This window comes from Protopterus annectens, chromosome 2.part0 (assembly GCF_019279795.1).
Source record: "Protopterus annectens isolate FY-2018-M chromosome 2.part0, PAN1.0, whole genome shotgun sequence".
NCBI classification, from domain to species: Eukaryota; Metazoa; Chordata; order Ceratodontiformes; family Protopteridae; genus Protopterus; species Protopterus annectens.
The window spans coordinates 1,941,492,972-1,941,511,451 of NC_056728.1; the positions used below are offsets into that span (position 1 = coordinate 1,941,492,972).

Below are 18,480 nucleotides of genomic sequence, written 5' to 3' on the forward strand. Positions count from 1 at the left end.
TTTTCATGGTGGTTTCCATGTCCTGGGATGGGGTGGAATGTGGATATTCAAAGTGATATATTTATGGTCAGATCTAACCAGCAAGGGGTTGACCTCTGGTGTGGAACACCAGTTGCCCATGTTGGTGATGACCAGGTCTAATAAGTTGTCACCTCTGGTGGGAGTGTTGACCAGTTGATCCAAGGCATTTGAGTTTATAAATTCTAGGAAATGTTTGGCAAGGGAGTTAGTACTTGAGTAGTTCTCCCAGTTAATGTTTGGGTAGTTGAAATCACCCAATATTATGGTGTTTGGTAGTACCTTTATGTTTCCCAGTGTTTCCAGAAATGCAGAATGGGAGTCCTGGGACATGGTGGGTGATCTGTAGCAAGCTACAATTTGAATTGCAGTTTTGCCCATTGTTAGTTGCATGTGGATGATCTCTGAAGCATCGTGCTGTGCCACTAACCTGGAGGTGTGGGTATCCTTGATGAATATGGATACTCCCCCACCTTTTGTATTTCTGTCCGGGTTCTGTGGCCAAAATGTATGGTATGGGTTGTAGCCTGGTAGTGCTGGGGTGCTCTCTGGATCCTTAATCCAGGTTTCTGTTACTGCACATATATCTATTTTCTCCATACTGAGGAGTGCCTTGAGTGCGTGCATTTTGAGGTTTAGACTTCTGGCATTGGGTAGCATTACCCTCAGATTTTTGTTACTTGTGCTATTTATGGCAGAGGGTTTGTCTTTTGAACCCTGCCTAAAAAAGGCACTATGGGGGTGGCAAGAGCCTTGGCCAGTATTTGAAAGCCTAAGGGTGACAGGTGCAAGCCATCTCTAGTGAAGCAGCGTGTTTTGTCGAGAATGTCACCCCAGGCAGACAGACACTGGATCCCCTTTGAATGACACCAGAAACATAGCCAATTGTTGAAATTGATAATTTTTTTCCTTTATATCGTGGTATCATTCTTGGTGAGGGCAGAATGCTACTCAGGGTCAGGGTCATACCGGCCTGGGCTACGTGATCAGAGAGTTCTTCCATGTCTCTTTTCATGTAGTCCAGGGAGGTATGGCTCAGATCATTCACACCAACATGGACAATGACAGAGTCATATTTGTGCTTGTTCTGGAGTGACCTGAGTGCTTGTGTTATGTGGCGGATCCTGGCACCCAACAGGCAGCTAACAGTAACCTTCTCCTTATTTAGCCTAGTGAGTGGGACATCAGTGTGCCTGACTATAGAATCACCTATTACTAGTATGTTATTTAGCCTTAAGGGCTGTGATTGCATGGCACACTGGTTTTGTGAAGTATGTGTTTCATGGTTTGTGTTGGGGGGTGGAGGTTGCTTGGATGTCTGCTTTGGAGGTCTCTGTTGCTTTTGCAGATTTTTATTTAGAGCCTACAAGTATGTTTATGTGTATTTATATGTGTTTTTTGCCAGTGCTGGTTTAATGGGTCTATGTGAGACTGGTGGTGTGATGCCAGTATTTCCCTTCTCTTGACTGTCTGATCCAGTCTTGGGTTGAGAGAGCTTATTCTCCAGTTTGGCTGTATAATTGCATCTCTTGCATGTATTAGTGTTTGGTCGTAGGAGGAGAGGGTGTACATGAGGCATTTGTAACATTGACTCAAAATGCCCAGATTCACCAGTTGGACTAGGGAGTACACCTAAAACTGCCCTTTAGACATGCCTGGATAGGTACAGTGAACTGTTTTACTGAATGAGCCTTGTCCTTCTGTACCGTATAGAGGGGTCTAGTGCTAGGGTTTATAAGTGCTTGCTATGAGTTTTGAGCAGGTGCCGGGCTGAGAAATGAATGGCTTGAGTGCTTAAGTTGAAAGTTTGTCTAGTTCCAAGGGAAAACTTGAAGAGGAGATTTTGTGGAGCCAGGAATAGTTATACCCTAGCTAACTGGCACTGCCCAGTGCGCAAAACCGGTCAAATGAGGTTTTTAATAGCAGGGAAATGAAAGAGATTGAAATTAGCCCAAAATGGCCAATAAACTACTAATTTCTGGACTAAAACCACTCATCCAGTGACAGATAGGCTGCTCAAAGCTCCCCTCTCTCACAGGTGAACAGAGAAACTTCCTTCTATACAAGTAAGGTATGGGCAAACACAGAGATTTGTAACACAGCCCTAAATTCAGCACTAACTTAAAAACTGGATTATACTAGCTTAGAAAGGTGGGAAACAAGTATTTTGTTTCAGAAAATAAAGCAGATACAATAATAAAAAAAAAAAACATTTTAAGTGCACAGAAGAGGATGCTTATTGTTATATACCTCAGTTCAGAGTTGTAGTCAATGCCCCTAGTAATAAAGTAGGAAGAAACACAAATATAGAAAAAGCAGATGAATAAAGTGCAATATATATATATATATATATATATATATATATATATATATATATATAAAACAATAAAAAAATGAACAAACTGATTTAAACAAGTTACCCAATTAACCAGAAAAAAGCTCAAAACTGAGCCCTGTTCCAGCAGTCTTCAATCATACAAGTTCTAACTGCACACTCCTGCTGCTAAGGTGCAGGGGAACCTTCTCCAAAAAAAGATGACTTAGATCAGTGCCCAAGTTATACGAAGCTAGATTCAGCAGGCCTGAATCTGGTCCTAAGCTACAACAACAACGTGCACCAATTTCAGAATGAAACAGTTCAAATAAGCAGGCGCAATAAGCCTGTGACCCGAAATTCCCAGCTCTGAAGGGCAGAATCCAGCTTCTCCTCCCACAAGAGTTCAGACTACAAACCTTCTTAATGTAGAATAACTGGCCTGAAGCCCAAGTGCTTAAACCAGAACTAATACACCTTTAGAACAGCACACACTGAGCCTTCAATCAGCAATACCCAGCTAAGAAGGATGTAAGCTATCTGTCCTACCACAACAGTGCAGACCACATACCTTCTTAACGTAAAACAACCAGTATGAAGCCCAAGTGCTTAAACCACAAGACTTAGAATAATTTTTGGTGTTTCTATGTACTGTATGTATTTTATTGATGTGACTGTATTAGTCTGTACAACTGGTTAATTCTTATGAGACTGTTAGTAGGCAGCCTGTGTAATGTTTCTTTAAAAATGATCGTTTTGAATTACTTAATTCTGATTGGTGTTTTGTTACTATATTAAGTAGACTTAATGCAAAGAACAATAACTCTGATGATGCTTGCATGAGCAGACGAAAGTGCTAAGTCTTGTTGGGAATTGTTTTGTAATAAACATCCATTTCACTTGGAATTTGATAGGGTGGTAACTTTTTTATAAAAAAAACTGTGGTGGATTAAAATTCTGAATGTTTACCTTGTGACTGTTAAGAGTCCATACTCTAATGACAATTACCCACAGGTTACTGGAATCCAATTAAAAATCCCACACTGCTGGTATCAATTAATGTAACATCTGGCTATATCCCACCAGACTGCCACTGACTAATGTGATGTCTGACCAATACCTCACTGGACTGCAGACAATTAAATGGCATCCCTTACTATCCTAGGTCAGTAACTAAGGAGCTTCAATCCTCACTACTGGCTCCAATATGAGACTGTCACTTAAACAGAAGTAATATTTCACATTTTTTCCCTAAGAGCACAAAAGGAACGTGCACTATTTTTCTGGGACTGGACTTTATAAATCTCTGTCCACCTAAATGTTTTTTATTATTACACACTACAAAGCAAAGTGTCCCAATATAAGACCTCCAATACACGCGCGCTCAAAGTAAATTTAAGTCTCACACATTCAAACACTTCTGGGAAAGCCTGACACAGATTTCAAGCTGTGTCTCTGTCCCAAAGTAATACAGTAATGCTGCCACCAATCGGAGGGTCTTCATGCCCTTCTAAAGGGATGTCCAATTATGAAAATGAATTCTAAAAATAAATGATAGCTATGACCAGAATAGCCAGGCCTTCGAGGTGACCTGGGGAGTATCAAATAGGTAGAAGCCCTCTCTAATTTCTAAAGAAAAACAGTTTCCAGCTACAATGTAAAGTAATGAAAAACCTTTAATAATCATGAGTGAAAATTAATAACTCTCAATAAACATTATAATTCAATCAACAGAAATGTAAATCAACCTGCAGGATAGGAATCCATTATTTAAGAAAAACTCATTCTTAATAACTAAACTTTCCTGATCTAACTAAATAAATACTGTCCCTGACCTACTCTAAGATACAATAGCAAGACCAAGGCATGCTCACAGTTTTCTTGGTGTGTTCCCTTTTCTTGGTGTCTACTGACTGCTCAGTACTTGACAAACTGCACAGCTACACACTCTCAACTGTCCTCATCAGCAGTCTCAACTGTCTCAACTATCTAATTTCAAAATATAACAGTAAGCTATAAAAAAGATCCTTCTTCTGTCAATCAGGTGTTTAAATCATCTCCTAGCAACAATGAACATTCCAATGACATCACTAAATGCTCAGCTGATCTCCACAGTTTGTACTTTAGAATGTTATTCTCAAACATGTGTAGTTCCAACTGTATCAAAATAGTGACAGACTCTTCAAGCATTCTGTTTAAACAGAGAAAGACTCAACATTGTAAACTAACTTACATTTTCACTAATAGACATGCTGGTATACAATACAAGTTGATCCAAGAATATGTACCAATCTCTTGCCAGACATGCTAACACTGATGGCAGGGTTTTAGTGTCTTCACAGCAATTTATTGTGTGAAAATATACTACAAGCATTTGTTTTATAAGCAAACATACCCTATTAGTATAACATCAGACAATAATGTGCATAAAGTTGCAATCCATCATTTGTCTAGGGGAGATACATTCAAATGTGTGCTATATGAAGACACCATAGCACTTAGAGGATATATTACCTTACATTCAGACTATAAGGACAATATCATTCCATTGTTACAAGGGGTAGGCATGATATAATGAGGTCCTGCTACTTCAGACTTGTTTTGCTTGTAGTTTGCTTGCTGTCTGAATACTTCATCTAACCGATACACATTTTCCTGAACAGGATTACAGACAGTAATCCTACCTCACTATTACCAACTAATGTAATGTATGGATTTTAATCGGAACACTGCGACAACATATTGTGAATTGGCTGACATATTATGTATACATATATATATATATATATATATATATATATATATATATATATATATATATTCAGTTGAGTGCAAACATAACACCTGGCTGAACATTTCACCACAGTTCCTTCTCTATGTCAAGACAATACTTTACAGAATGGATGTAGAAAATGCATCATGTGGTTTTGTGTACCTTCTGATTTATACTGTTAGAATGCACACTGTGGACACTTGATATATAATATCCTGTATGCATAAACATCACCTTGCCTTATGTAGCAGAGCGCAGACCTCTGCCATAGCAACATACCTTTGTAGATAGAACTTCAATGTACTATTGTACTCAGTCTAGCTGTGCAGAGGGATGTCTGTGATTCCATTAATGAACTTTCTCCTCAGTTCTCAGCCCTCTTGTTGACCAAAAAGAAAACATCAGTGAGATTGTATATCTACTGTGCTATGGACTTTTCTGAATCCCCACAGTGTTGTCCTTTCTTCCTTCTTTCCCACTACATGTGCCCCTGTTATGGAAGGAGGTGAAATTTAAAAGCAGCATGAACTTCCAATTTTAACAGTATCAAGCATAAAAAGAAAAAAAAAAGTTGCACAAGTGTAGATAAAATGCATGGGTCAAAAGAATGACAAAATGATCTTTCTGTGGGAATGTCAACAGCATCCACTATGCTCTACTGTATTTAGACAGAAAGAAGAAAAACAACAAAAGCTACCTGTAAACTGGATTTCTTTCTTTCACATCTTAGTGAAAAAAGGCATAGTACAAAATCATGCATAGAGTAAAACTACAAATAATCACTTCAGCCACTGAATTTGATTGTATCAGCATATACATTTTCCAGACGTGCTATCATAGATGTGGGGCATATCTAGGACTCACTGCTGGTATGAGATGATTGTGTCATTAGAGAAGAGGTTTTTTTATTTATGTGCATGCTGCTAGCTGATTATCTGCTGCTTGGCTGTTGCTTTTGTAACTCTTATCCCATGATCCCAGTTGAACACCTTGCCCATCGGATAGAGCCACCTTGATAGGAGGGAAGGGGATTGGAAGAATGACTTAATGCAGACATTTCCCTCTGGCTGAGGATGTCATGATGGCATCTTGGGAAGTGGAAGTTGAATTATGTAGTGAATCTAGCAGCCAGAGGCATGGCATAAACTGTCTACATGCCAGGTCCTTTCCTTAGCCCCTCCAAGCAATTTCCTGGTGGTACACTGCGAGGCATGTCCTGTGAGCATGTGCCTGGTTGTTGGACTGAGAGTGGCCACACTTCCACATATGTTGCAGTTATCGCTTCAGTGCTGATATTGATGGGTGTTATGCCTACCTTATTGTGAACCCTGCCCCTAGGGTAAGCATGTCTTTATTCCCTGGCAGCTCTGTCTGTTTCCAGAGAAGCTATTCAGTGCCTGGTTGCCTAGGCCATATTAAGATCTACACCTCTGTACACTATGGGTACTGTTATGCCATACAGCATAATTATTGTCATCCTTCTATATGGAGAGTGCACCCAACTTTACTTCATCCCTCGAGTGGTAATACTTATAATCCTACATAAATGGTTTCTCTGCCATGCACAGAAAACAGGACATGGGTTGTTTACTCCTTCTTTTGTTTCTATCATTTTACTTATTTTTTCCTACTATTTGTATTGGCCACACCACTGTAAATGAAATGTCTGGAAATTTCAACATCACAACTTTTAACATGTTTGTGAAGTACCCCATTGCAGATTTTTTTCAATAACTAAAATATGAACGGTCCAGGCACAGTAAGGTAGCTTGAAACAGTTTATTGTAAAACCAAATACTTGTAGTAAAACCAAATACAAACGCTTTCACCTACCCAATGCAAGGCTTTTTCAAGTAGATATAATTGAAAAGCCTTGTACTGGGCAGGTGAAAGCGCTTGTATTTGGTTTTACTAAAATTATTTGCTTTTAAAATAAACTCAGTTTCAAGCTACCTTACTGTGCCTGGACCATTCGTATTTTGGTTACTGGTGTTTGACAAATGGTTCCTGCTTATCTTTTGACATTTTTTCAATACATGAGAGTTTTTTGGAGGTCTTCTTTTATAATTCTGCCATAAGGGAAGATGTAGTACAATATTAATTTATTTTCATCCTGGTATACAGCAGTATTTTTCAAGCTTCGAAGCACTTACTGATATTTCTTATAGAGAGATGAGTTAGTAAGCAACACGCACACTGCCCCACATCATCTTTGCAGCTTTACATGTTTTGTTGCATTGGTTTACTTAATGGCAGTTCTAACTATGAGAATTCATTGTCTCTAAATGTTATAAGCATTCTAGGAATTTTGTAAGCAAAGTCAGTGTATAGTAACCACCTAATAAACAGCATTAAAACAAAGTTGTTATACATAGAACAATTAATAACTTAATTAATAATGAGTGATTTAAACTTACAATAATTATTTAAAATAGGTTTACTAATGATTAAAATGAATTTAAAATAAAAAAATTTAAATCACACAAAATATTTTTAACTAAATTATATAAACCTGATCATTCAGAAACTAAACCTAGTTACAGAAAAGATACAGTAAAAACATTTGCTATAGTTAATCTATTACATTTTTGTACACTTAACATGACAATTTGGTAAATGATAAGTTGAAATGATGATTTCTGATTCAGTTGCAGACTGATCTGGCAGCATGCCCTGGTATTGAATACAAGCATAGGTAGTATGTGATCCAGGAGACCACTGAGGAGAGCTTTGACTATAAGTGGATGAACTTTTATATATATATATATATATATATATATATATATATATATATATATATTATCTTCACAGTCACACCAACATCAAAAAGGAGGGGGGATTAGAAATTACCCCACAAAATGGCATCACTGCTGGCACAACTAATCAATATTGATTCCCTATCTCTGATCATCAGAGGGTTGAACTTTAGGCAAATGATGCTTGAGTGTTCAGTCGTCTTCCAACTATAAGTTACCCTGAAGTGTCTAGCCCAATTCCTCATTTGCTCTTGAACACTGCCTGGTTAAGTGGCTTGTACACAGTCACACAGAGAAAAAATAAAGCCATGTGAATCAAACCCTGGCCTACACAAAGCAGCTTATTTACAGTTTATAGCCCAAATCCCCTGCACCACGTAGTGAAATTGATACTTGAGGTGACTGCAAGCAAAGATGGTCTGGGACAGGGATCCAGCTTTTCATATGAAGAACAGAGAAGGCACTTGAAGTGCAAGCCAAGGAACAAGGAGCAATGTTCAGATACTGGGATGAAAATGTGCTTGATCTTAAAGCCTTTGAGTAGATCTTAAATTCTAATGCTAGTCGCAGAGGCCTGAAATGTTCAAAGATTAATACATTGCAGACTAACCTCACCATTTTGAATTTGGAGTTTGACTCTTAAATCAATAGTGAGTCATTTTGCATAATGTGAGGTGATGCAGTGGTGATATTTCTGGGTGTTAGTCATGGTGCAGATACATTATGCTTGAACTTTGCTTGTTTTTTGAAAAGATCATGAACATAGTTAAACTTTTAATATATTAATAATGAACTTCTTAAAGACACTTATTTGTATTAGCTTATATAGTGCTGATATACTGTCTGGTGATTTAATGTGGGTATTTATTAACTCTTTGGTGACTTAGTCCCACTTGGTCAGTGTCCTCTTTTCAGGAGAGAACTGAGGTAGTATTCATGCTGACCAGGGCAAGCTTGGACAGACCACTGGGGAATTTAAATCTTATGTTTTTTTTTATATTAACCTGAGCCACCACCAGCAAAGGCAAAGAGGACTTTAGTTTAATGTCTCATCTGAAGGACTGTAGGGGAGGGCTGTTTCTGTGGATAGTATTGACATGCATGTAGTACCCTGTTTCTAAATTCTTTTAGCACTTTTATTAATGTGTATCTGCCTACACCATTTACTTGTTCAATGTGCTGTAAAAACCCACTTCTATAACTAACTGCTTTGTCTCTGAATCTGTGCGTGACCTTTTCTTTGTATATCTCTGTGTTGTGATTCTACTCTGTGTAATCTATGTCACTGAATTTTCATCCAGATTTTAAGAATTACAGTAATTGTTATTACTTTTTTGTCACCCTATTTTAAGAACAGAATTGTATTTTGAAATTTAATTTTAGTTATTAATTTATAAGTGATTGAGAGCATTTTTTTCTTGCATAAAAGCATTGTTTGAATTTGTTGTGCTAATTTGGTATCTTACTCATTTACAGTGATATCTGTAGTTAGCTTGTTAGCTAAGTATAAGATTTGTTTAATTATTAAGTTATATTTATTACTTGCATTTAATAAGGTCTTGATATTATCCATTGATAAGTTTTGTATTTGGTAAAATCCCATACAGTATGACTCTTTATTAATGGATAATTATCTAAGTTTAACATTGAGTTGATTAGTTTTATATCAGGGTTGTTGTGTATAGGTTATAGAAGAATGATAGTGTCTTTTAGTTTCAGTCTTCTTCTTCTTTCAGCTTTTCCCAGTTAGGGGTCACCACAGCAGACCAGTTGTCCACTCATGATTGGCAGTGGAGTTTTATGGTGATGAGTTGCCAGCCCGGCGCCCAACCTTCCACAGAAGGCACACACACACGTACACTCACACCTAGGGGCAATTTAGAGTGTCCAATCCACCTACAGCATGTCTTTTGGATCTGGAAGGAAACCAGGGCACCCAGAGGAAACCCACATGATCACAGGGAGGACATGCAGACTCTGCACAGAAGGCACCCCAACCGAGGATCGAACCGGAGAACCTCTTGCTGTGAGGCGGCAGTGCTAACTGCTGCACCACCGGGTTTAGTGATGTTGACAATTTCTTGACAATTTCACTTTTATTTATTAAAACTGGGTGAATGTATAATGTCTTGAGAGTTTCTTGGTTTAGGAAGGGAATAGTTCCAGGGTTAACATTAGATAATAAATATGTTAAAGACACATATAGACCTAAATATATTCTCTAGTCAAGAGTAGTAACAGCATGAATCAAGGTGACAACTTGTATATATGTATATACAGTATAGGTAGCTTAGTTTTTTGTGTTTTCTGTGTTGGTGTTAAGTTTCAGGACCATTTCTTATTGTACTACTAGTATGTGCAAGTAATTTGTTACTTTATAATCTTACCTCCTGATTGAGTCACAAACATAATCTCAACTTTAAGGTAGTTCTCTGGTGTAGATTATATTCTAAATTAAAGTATGTTTCATTAAAATATCTAAATGTCTAGTTTTAATAATCTACTCATATTGTGTAAACTATAACACCAACAGTTTTTTTTCTGTTCTAATTTGTGTTTTGATATTATGGAAAATAAATAAAAAGACATTTGAAAAAAAAAGAATTACAGTAGTTGGTCTAGAGTGTAAAAGGTTCAAGGCTGTTAGGTGACAAATTGATTAACTACAAAAAAAAACTAAAAGTTACTGTCCTTTTGAGTTGAAAGGGACTTCTTCTTCTTTAAGGAGGTCTCAGAAATTTGACTCAGTCCCATACGCTCTTTCTCTCTGTCTTTTCCTCCTACTGCATCCTCTTCCATACCAAAGACAGTTGGTATTGTGTCCTTGATTTAAAATGTAGTTTTAAATTATGTTGAATGAAGATGAAGAAAAGAGAGCACTGCAGATTCAGAGACCTAAGGATATAGGATTCATTCTTTCACTTGTTAATGAGTATGGTGACTGGAAAGGCAGGAAGGAGCAATCACTGTGTCACTGGAGTGTTTCATAAAACAAGATAAAGGTATTATTGCACACTGAGGAGTAATGTCTTTCTGGCTACTATATGAAGATCAGCAACAGTGTTACAAAGTATTAGTGCTTTGGATCATAAGATCATAGGAGGTTACTAGGCTATTGGCCCTGATGCCCTTATAAGCCTAGCCAAGAGTATAACCCATGTTTAGACAAGTCAGCACCCAGAGCCCCTGTCCAGCAGGGACACAGGTGGAATCCCAGGGGTGTATTTTTTGTTTCCCATCCAGTTATCCAGGTTGCACTTAAAAAGGGATAATGAGGTACTCTGCGTAATGTGGAGAGGGAGTCTATTCCACAGATGGTGGAGTCTCTGGGACACAAATCTGTCCTGCTAACAAGTCCTATTGATATCACAGACCAGGTTGAGGTCGCACATATGGGTTGCTCGAGCGAAGCTTGACTTGTGGATATGCAGCAGTCCCATCAAGGTTCATAGGTTCATAGGTTCATACTAGGCTATCTGCCCGAGGGCATTTACAAGCCTAGCCCATAGTTTTGTGGCTTACGCCACCCCTTTAGTATGGGGAACTATACCCATTATTTTGCTGTGCCTCTGTCGAGCAGTGACACTGAGGTAATCCCTGGGGTATATCTGCGATCTCCCATCCATTGGTCAAGATTTCTCTTGAACAAGGCCAGCGAGGTGCTCTGCCTCACATATACCGGGATTTTATTCCACAGCATAGGGAGTCTTTGGGTGATGAATCTATCCCTCCAGCACGTCCTATTAATAGCTGTGTCGAGGTTTAAGTCTCCGCCTTGTGGCTCTGACGGATCTAGATTTTTGAGGTGAAGCATATTCATCAAATCTGGGTTTGACATGGCCTTGTATGTTAGGCAAAGGTCACCTCTGAGCAAGTGCGACTGAATAGAGCTGGAGTTCTTTCAGTCGGGCAGCATAGGACAGATGTTTGAGACCCTTTATCCTTATGGTGAGGAACTTTTGTGGCCTCTCCAGCTGCTGCAAGTGTCGGGTCAGATACATTCGAATGGGGCATTGTACTCAATCATTGGTCTGATGAGTGATGAGTATAGGGAGACTATGACCTCCCTTGATCTAGATGAGAATCCCTTCATGATAAGGTGGGCAATGTAGAAGGTCTTCCTAACTACTTTAGCTACATGGGTGTCGAATGACAGACTACTATCAACCTGGGTCCCCAGGTCCCTGATAACTTCTTCTGTGCTCAGTGGATTGCCACCTATTTGGTAGCTAGGGGTAACCTTGTTTTTCCCGAAGGGTATGACTATGCATTTTTTGGCATTTAACTTTAGGCCATGGCTCTGGCACCAGTTATCCATTTCTGTGAGACCCTTCTGAAGGATATCTGTGTCAGATGTGTTTTCTACTATGGCGCCCAGTTTGCAGTCATCTGCAAACTTTGTCAGCCATAACCCTCCTGTGTTTGCTTGTACTTCGGAAAAGTAAAGGTGCGGCCTGAGATTGCTTTGTATGCCAGACAGAGGTCACCTCTGAGGAGTCTGTATGAAACTGAGTAGAGGTACATGGCTTTTAGCCTATCTGTGTAGGGTAGGTGTTTGAGGCCCTGGATTCTCCTGGTGAGGAACCTCTGTGGTCTCTCCAGCTGCTGCATATGCTTTGCAAGGTACATGCCGAAGGGGGCATTGTACTCAATAATTGGCCTTATAAGGGAAGAATACAGGGATCTTATGACCTCTTTGTCCCTGGTTGAGATACCCTTACTAATGAGGTGGGCCATGTAGAAAGCTTCCCGTACAATGGAAGCAACATGGTGGTCAAAAATCAGGTTGCTATCAACCTGGGTGCCCAAATCCCTCACTATTGATTCTGTACTTAGGACATTGTTATTAATGTGATAATATGTGGGGACATCACTCTCCCCAAAGGGGATGATGATGCATTTTTGGCATTCAGCTTGAGGCTATGTTGCTCACATCAGTCATTTGGGTGAGACCCTCTTGGAAGACGTCCACATCACTTGGAGAATTGATGACTGCACCCAGCCTGCAGCCATCTGCAAACTTGGTCAGCCATAGCCCACTGGTTTTGGCCTGCACCTCAGAGAGGTATATCCCAAATAACAGAGACGCAAAGACTGATCCCTAGGATATGCCACTTGTTATGGGTCTACTGCTTGAGGTGGCTTCCCCTATTTTGATTAGGTGGATTATATCAGTGTGCCAATTTGCTACCCATCTGGTAACATATGGATTGATGCCTAGTTGACAGAGTTTATCTACTATGTCCGAGTGGGGTATAATGTTGAAGGCTTTGGACAGGTCAAGGTAGGTGGTGTGCACCATCTTCCCCTCATCCATGGCTTTGGTGACTGTCTCAAAGAAGTCTACCAGATTTAACAGACATGACCTCCCCTTGACAAAATCAAACTCTGTGGGGTCGAGTGTTTGGAGGTTGCCAATGTCCCTATTAATGATGTTCATGATAATCCGTTCCATGGCCTTGCAGATCAGATTAGTTAGGCTGATGGGTCTATAATTTCCTGGATCACTGGATGCTCCACCTTTGTGTAAAGGGATGACAGTGGCTATCCATCACTCAGTTGGGAAAAAAGACAGTACTCAGGCTTTGATTGAATCGTATACCTAATGGTGCTGCAAGTTCATATCTGAGTTCATGAAGGATGCAGCCTGGGATGTTATCAGGTCCCATGGAGGCTGTATTTTTTTGTCTTTGAGAGGACAGTAATGACCTGTTCCCTAGAGATAAGGGGTGGAGGGCAGGTACTGGGAATGTCCTGATTTACTGATGGGGGACGGAGGGGAGAAGTTTTTGCTGAATCTGTCAGCCAGTAGATTGGCTATATCTACAGCATTTGTGTATATGATGTCCTTGACCACCAGTTCTGAACAGATCTGTGTGCTTCCTTTGAGATTATGACTGCCTCTAGTAGATGTGGCCAATTTGGACTCAATGTCGGCTTTAGAGGATTTCACTAGTGCTCTTATTTGCTTGTTCAGGCTAAGGAGAGATTGCTTCCAATTGGGCACCTGTTACCACTTGGTCCTGGACAGCATTTTTTTTCCTTTTGTTATATAGTTTATTTATTGCAGATGTCTACCAGATAGGTTTACTCTCCTTTGCGGAGAATGATTTTTCCTGTCTGGTATTCCTGACTCCATGCATCTATATAAATGCTCATATAGTACTCCGATTTGGACATTGGTGCCAGTTCCTACAGTGGGGATGGGGGCTGTGAAGCTTTTTATACCATCCCTCAGGAGGCTGTAATCAGCTTTGGAGAAGTTTTTTTGTTTGACTCTAGCTAGAGGTGGGGGGGGGTCAAGGGAGATTGTGACTTTGAAAGTGACTGCTTTATGGTCGGGTCTTACCAGGGAGGATGATACCGTAGAGGTGTTGCAATGGTTACTATCAGGTCCAAGATATTATCACCTCTTATCCTGGTATTGACTAGCTGTTCCAACGCATTTGCATTGATAAATTGAGGAATCTCTGGGCATTTGTGTTCTGGCATGAGTAGTTTTTCCACTCTATGGTTGGGTAATTAAAGTCACCCAGGATCAGGGTAAAGTATTGAATCTTGATAGATATGAAGAGGTCCGGATAGGTGGAGTCGGCATCTTGAGTCAAATTTGGGGGCCTGTAGCTAGCTATAATTTGAATAGGAGCCTTGTCAATGGTTAACTGCACCTGGAGTGTCTTTGTGTCATGCTGTTTGACCAGCCTGGAGGTGTGTGTGTATTTAATATATATTGAAACTCCACCTCCTTTGGCTTTGCTGCCCACACCTCAGGGTCTGAATGTATGATAGGATGAGTAACCAGGTAAGGCTGGGGTGCTCTCAACAGCTTTGGACCAGGTTTCTGTGAATGAACAAATGTCAACATCTTCCAGGGTTAAGAATGCTTACAATGAGTGCAGTTTCATGTTTAGACTCCTAGAGTTTAGCAGCATGACCATTAATTTGCATTTTGTTAAGGTTTTTAGGTTGGTAGTATTGACTTCATGACGTTTCCTAAAAAAGGCACTATGGGAGAAGCAAGGGCCTTTGTCAAAAGCCTGAAGTCCAAGTGAGGCAGATGCAGGCCATCTCTAGCAAAACACCGTGGCCTGTCAATCATATCTTCCCAGGCTGTCAGGCACTGGATCCCCCTGGAATGACACCAAAAACTAAGTCAATTGTTAAAGTCAATAATTTTCTGTTTGTACTGAGGCATCATTCTGGGTGCTCCTTAAGGCTAGGGACATTCCTGCCTGGGGCACATATTCAGGGATGTCAATCATGTCTCTCTTCATATAGTCCAAGGAGGTACGTCTCACATCGTTCACACCAACGTGGACTATGACAGAGTCATAACAGTTGTTGAGAGACTTGAGTGCATGTGTGATATGGTGGAGTCTGGCACCTGGCAAACAACTAACCGTGACTATCTCCTTATCCAGCCTGGTGAGAGGCACATCTGTGTGTCTCACAATGGAGTCTTCTATGACTAACATGCTGGGTCTGTGGTCTGGCATTATTGCTTGACTTAAATCCTTAATGATTGCCTAGAAAAGCAAACATTTTATGAGGGTCAGAGCAAACATCTGAAGCAAAATTAAGGAAAGCTCTGTGACATCAGGGACAGTTGAGCAGTATGTCAGCAGGTACTCCTTAGAAATCTAGTGAAAGTATATTAATATGATTAAATGTGCTAATTAGATTTCTGCAGTAGTGCAATAACTTATGACTGACATCTCCACACAACATTACACAGCTTTCAGCAATAAGGTTGATTTATGGTACTTGCTTCTGTCTGACATTAGCTATACCAAAGATGGGAATTTAGGAGACGGCTACAGTAAGCAGGGCAACCATGGATGGAGATAGTAGAGGACACTATCTCATTTGTAGTCCATTATGTTTATATCCAGGGACATAAGTGGTGCCTTATATTTATGAAAACCAAGCTTCTAAGCCACAATTTTAAGAATATTTAAGCTCCCTCACTATCCTAGTGAGCAAAAGTAAACAGTTAACTGATAGTATGTGAACCCCATTAGCATGGTAAGTAATTCTGATTTTCATTGCTGTATTGAATTATAACTGACTTTTATCATTAATATGCTTTGTGAGTTTCTGTACCTATAATTTATATAAGGAGCTCTACAAACCGAAATGTATTGTGTTTTGGAGTTTTTCTCCCCATGTTTCCACCACAAATGGACCCTGCTGTTTGGGAACATCTGTTCAACAAACACATATAAATAAAGCAGTGATCATACTATTCCTTGCTGTGCTGCTATTATTACTTCACAAAACATAACTTTATTTTTATCCTGCAATGCATTCAAAGATATCACTGTAATTTATTACTGAATAACGTTCATGATTAGTATGTTAGCATAGCGTAAAAGCAGTGTTGCGAGGCAGATATAGCGGTCTAAACTACATAAACTGAAAAATTTCCTTGAAATTTATACTTTAATAAAGAGACTGTGCAGTATTAAAGCTGATATCCATTTGAACCAAAGCTGAATTTATTTATTGTTTCTGCATCCAGATCACAGCAGATGTAGAAACCAAGGGATTCATCTTTCAAGGAATTGTTCATGGAAGGGATTTCGGAAAGTTTAAGTTTCAAAAACAAGGTAATTTTTTCCATTAATGATTTGAACAAATAGTTACCATGTACCCTTAATTGTGTTGTGTCTGTTTGATTACTATCTATCTATATGTGTGTGTGTGTGTGTGTGTGTGTGTGTGTGTGTGTGTGTGTGTGTGTGTGTGTGTGTGTGTGTGTGTGTGAGTGTGTGTGTGCACACATGCGCACGTCTTTTGTTGCACAATCACTATTTCAAACATAAAATAATTATCAAAAAGCATCAACCATAAAAATGTTAAAAAAGCACCCCCTACACTTTGCTTAAATATGCCAACCCTGAGATTTTACAACAGAGTGGAAAGGCATTCAATTGAGACATTTTCATTATCAGCATGCTGGTTAGAAACTGCATTTCTATATGTACAACATTTACAATTTCATTACCGGCACAATGGTTAAAATCACATTTTGGGGAAGTACAGCTTTTCTGGTTAAACATTTTTTGTAACATGCCTCCTCTTTCCACAACTGACTACTATTTCAGTTGTTTATGGTTTTTGGGTATTCATAGACATCTGTACATTTTAGATACATGCTTAGATTGCTGAGTTCTAAATAATGCACCATTAGCTAGTTGTCTTGCAGCTATCAACTGATCAGTAGTTCCAGGGACAGTCTGAAATGAACAGTTATGTAAAGTAGTTAGGAGTATGCTTTTAAATTAATCAGCAACTAAAATATTTGTCATTTTGCAGACTATAACCAAAGTTTATAAGATGCTTTAAATTAGAAATGTACACTCATGCTATTTTACTTGAATTAAATGTCCAGTTATGAAATTTTAAGACTTATGTTTCAGAAGACGCTCCAGCAAGAAATAGTTTTAAGTATTCCATATGGGCATCACCTTCCCTGTCTGTATGTGTGTGTGTATACATACACACACACACACACACACACACACACACACACACACACACACACACACACACACACACACACACACACACACATATATATATATGCAGTGGTTAAAACTTTTGAAAACTTGGTAATGCAAGATATACAGAATAACTGTACTAGCATATTTGTTAATCATGCTAGGAATCTTAATAAAGATGAATATGAGGCTTTGCAAACCCTGAGTAACAATAAGGATATTATCATAGTGGGGGCTGATAAGGGTGGAGCAACTGTGATTTGGGACAGGACTGAGTATACTCAAGAGGCTCTAAAACAGCTTAATGATCACGTCTCATATATTAAACTTCCAATGGATCCAACACATGATTTCAAGAGTGTAATAGATGGTTTTCTAAAGAGAGCATCAAAAAGAGGCATCATAACCGAGTCTTTATATAAACAACTGACAGTTGATATACCAAGGCATCAGTATTTCTATCTTGTCCCCAAGATACACAAAACCTTGATAGGCACCCCAGGTAGACCAATAGTGGCAGGCAGAGGTTCATTGACTGAACCACTCTCTGAATACCTGGAATACAGGTTGAAGCCTCTTTTGAGTCAGGTTAGGGCACGTATTAAAGATACCACCCAGTTTTTATCTTTAATGGGGGACTTACAGGTACCTGTGCAAGCATATTTAGGGACTTTGGATGTCCAATCCCTATATACCAGTATCCCCCATCAGGGTGGTATTCATGCCATACAATTTTGGTTACTACAAGCTGGTGTTTATACCAGGGATGATATGGATCTAATCATTAATATTTTAACTTTGGTATTAGAACATAATGTCTTCAGTTTCCAGGGTCAATGGTATCTCCAAAGTAAAGGGACAGCCATGGGGGCGACTTTCGCCCCAACTTATGCAGACCTATTTATGGGCTTTTTCGAGATACAATACATTTACCAGGCTGACTTTCCATTCAAAAAACAGCTTTTGATGTGGAGGAGATACCTAGACGACTGCTGGGTTATATGGAATGGGACTGAGGGGGTATGGAATGAATTTGTTCAATATCTTAATAGAAATGTCTTCGGGATAAAATTTACAGGTAAAATACACCTGTTTACAGTTGATTTTCTTGATGTG

The 18,480-nt window shown here is 39.3% G+C and overlaps 1 protein-coding gene across 1 annotated transcript in view; it reads left to right on the top strand.

The window, feature by feature from the left end:
• The window catches only part of LOC122792903 (CUB and sushi domain-containing protein 1-like), a 4,548,980-nt gene that overhangs the window by 4,423,406 nt on the left and 107,094 nt on the right, over positions 1-18,480 (top strand). Inside the window, exon 57 of the mRNA XM_044060461.1 lies at positions 16,383-16,470. Coding sequence (XP_043916396.1) covers positions 16,383-16,470 — 88 coding nt within the window. The remainder of the gene's footprint in view (positions 1-16,382; positions 16,471-18,480) is intronic.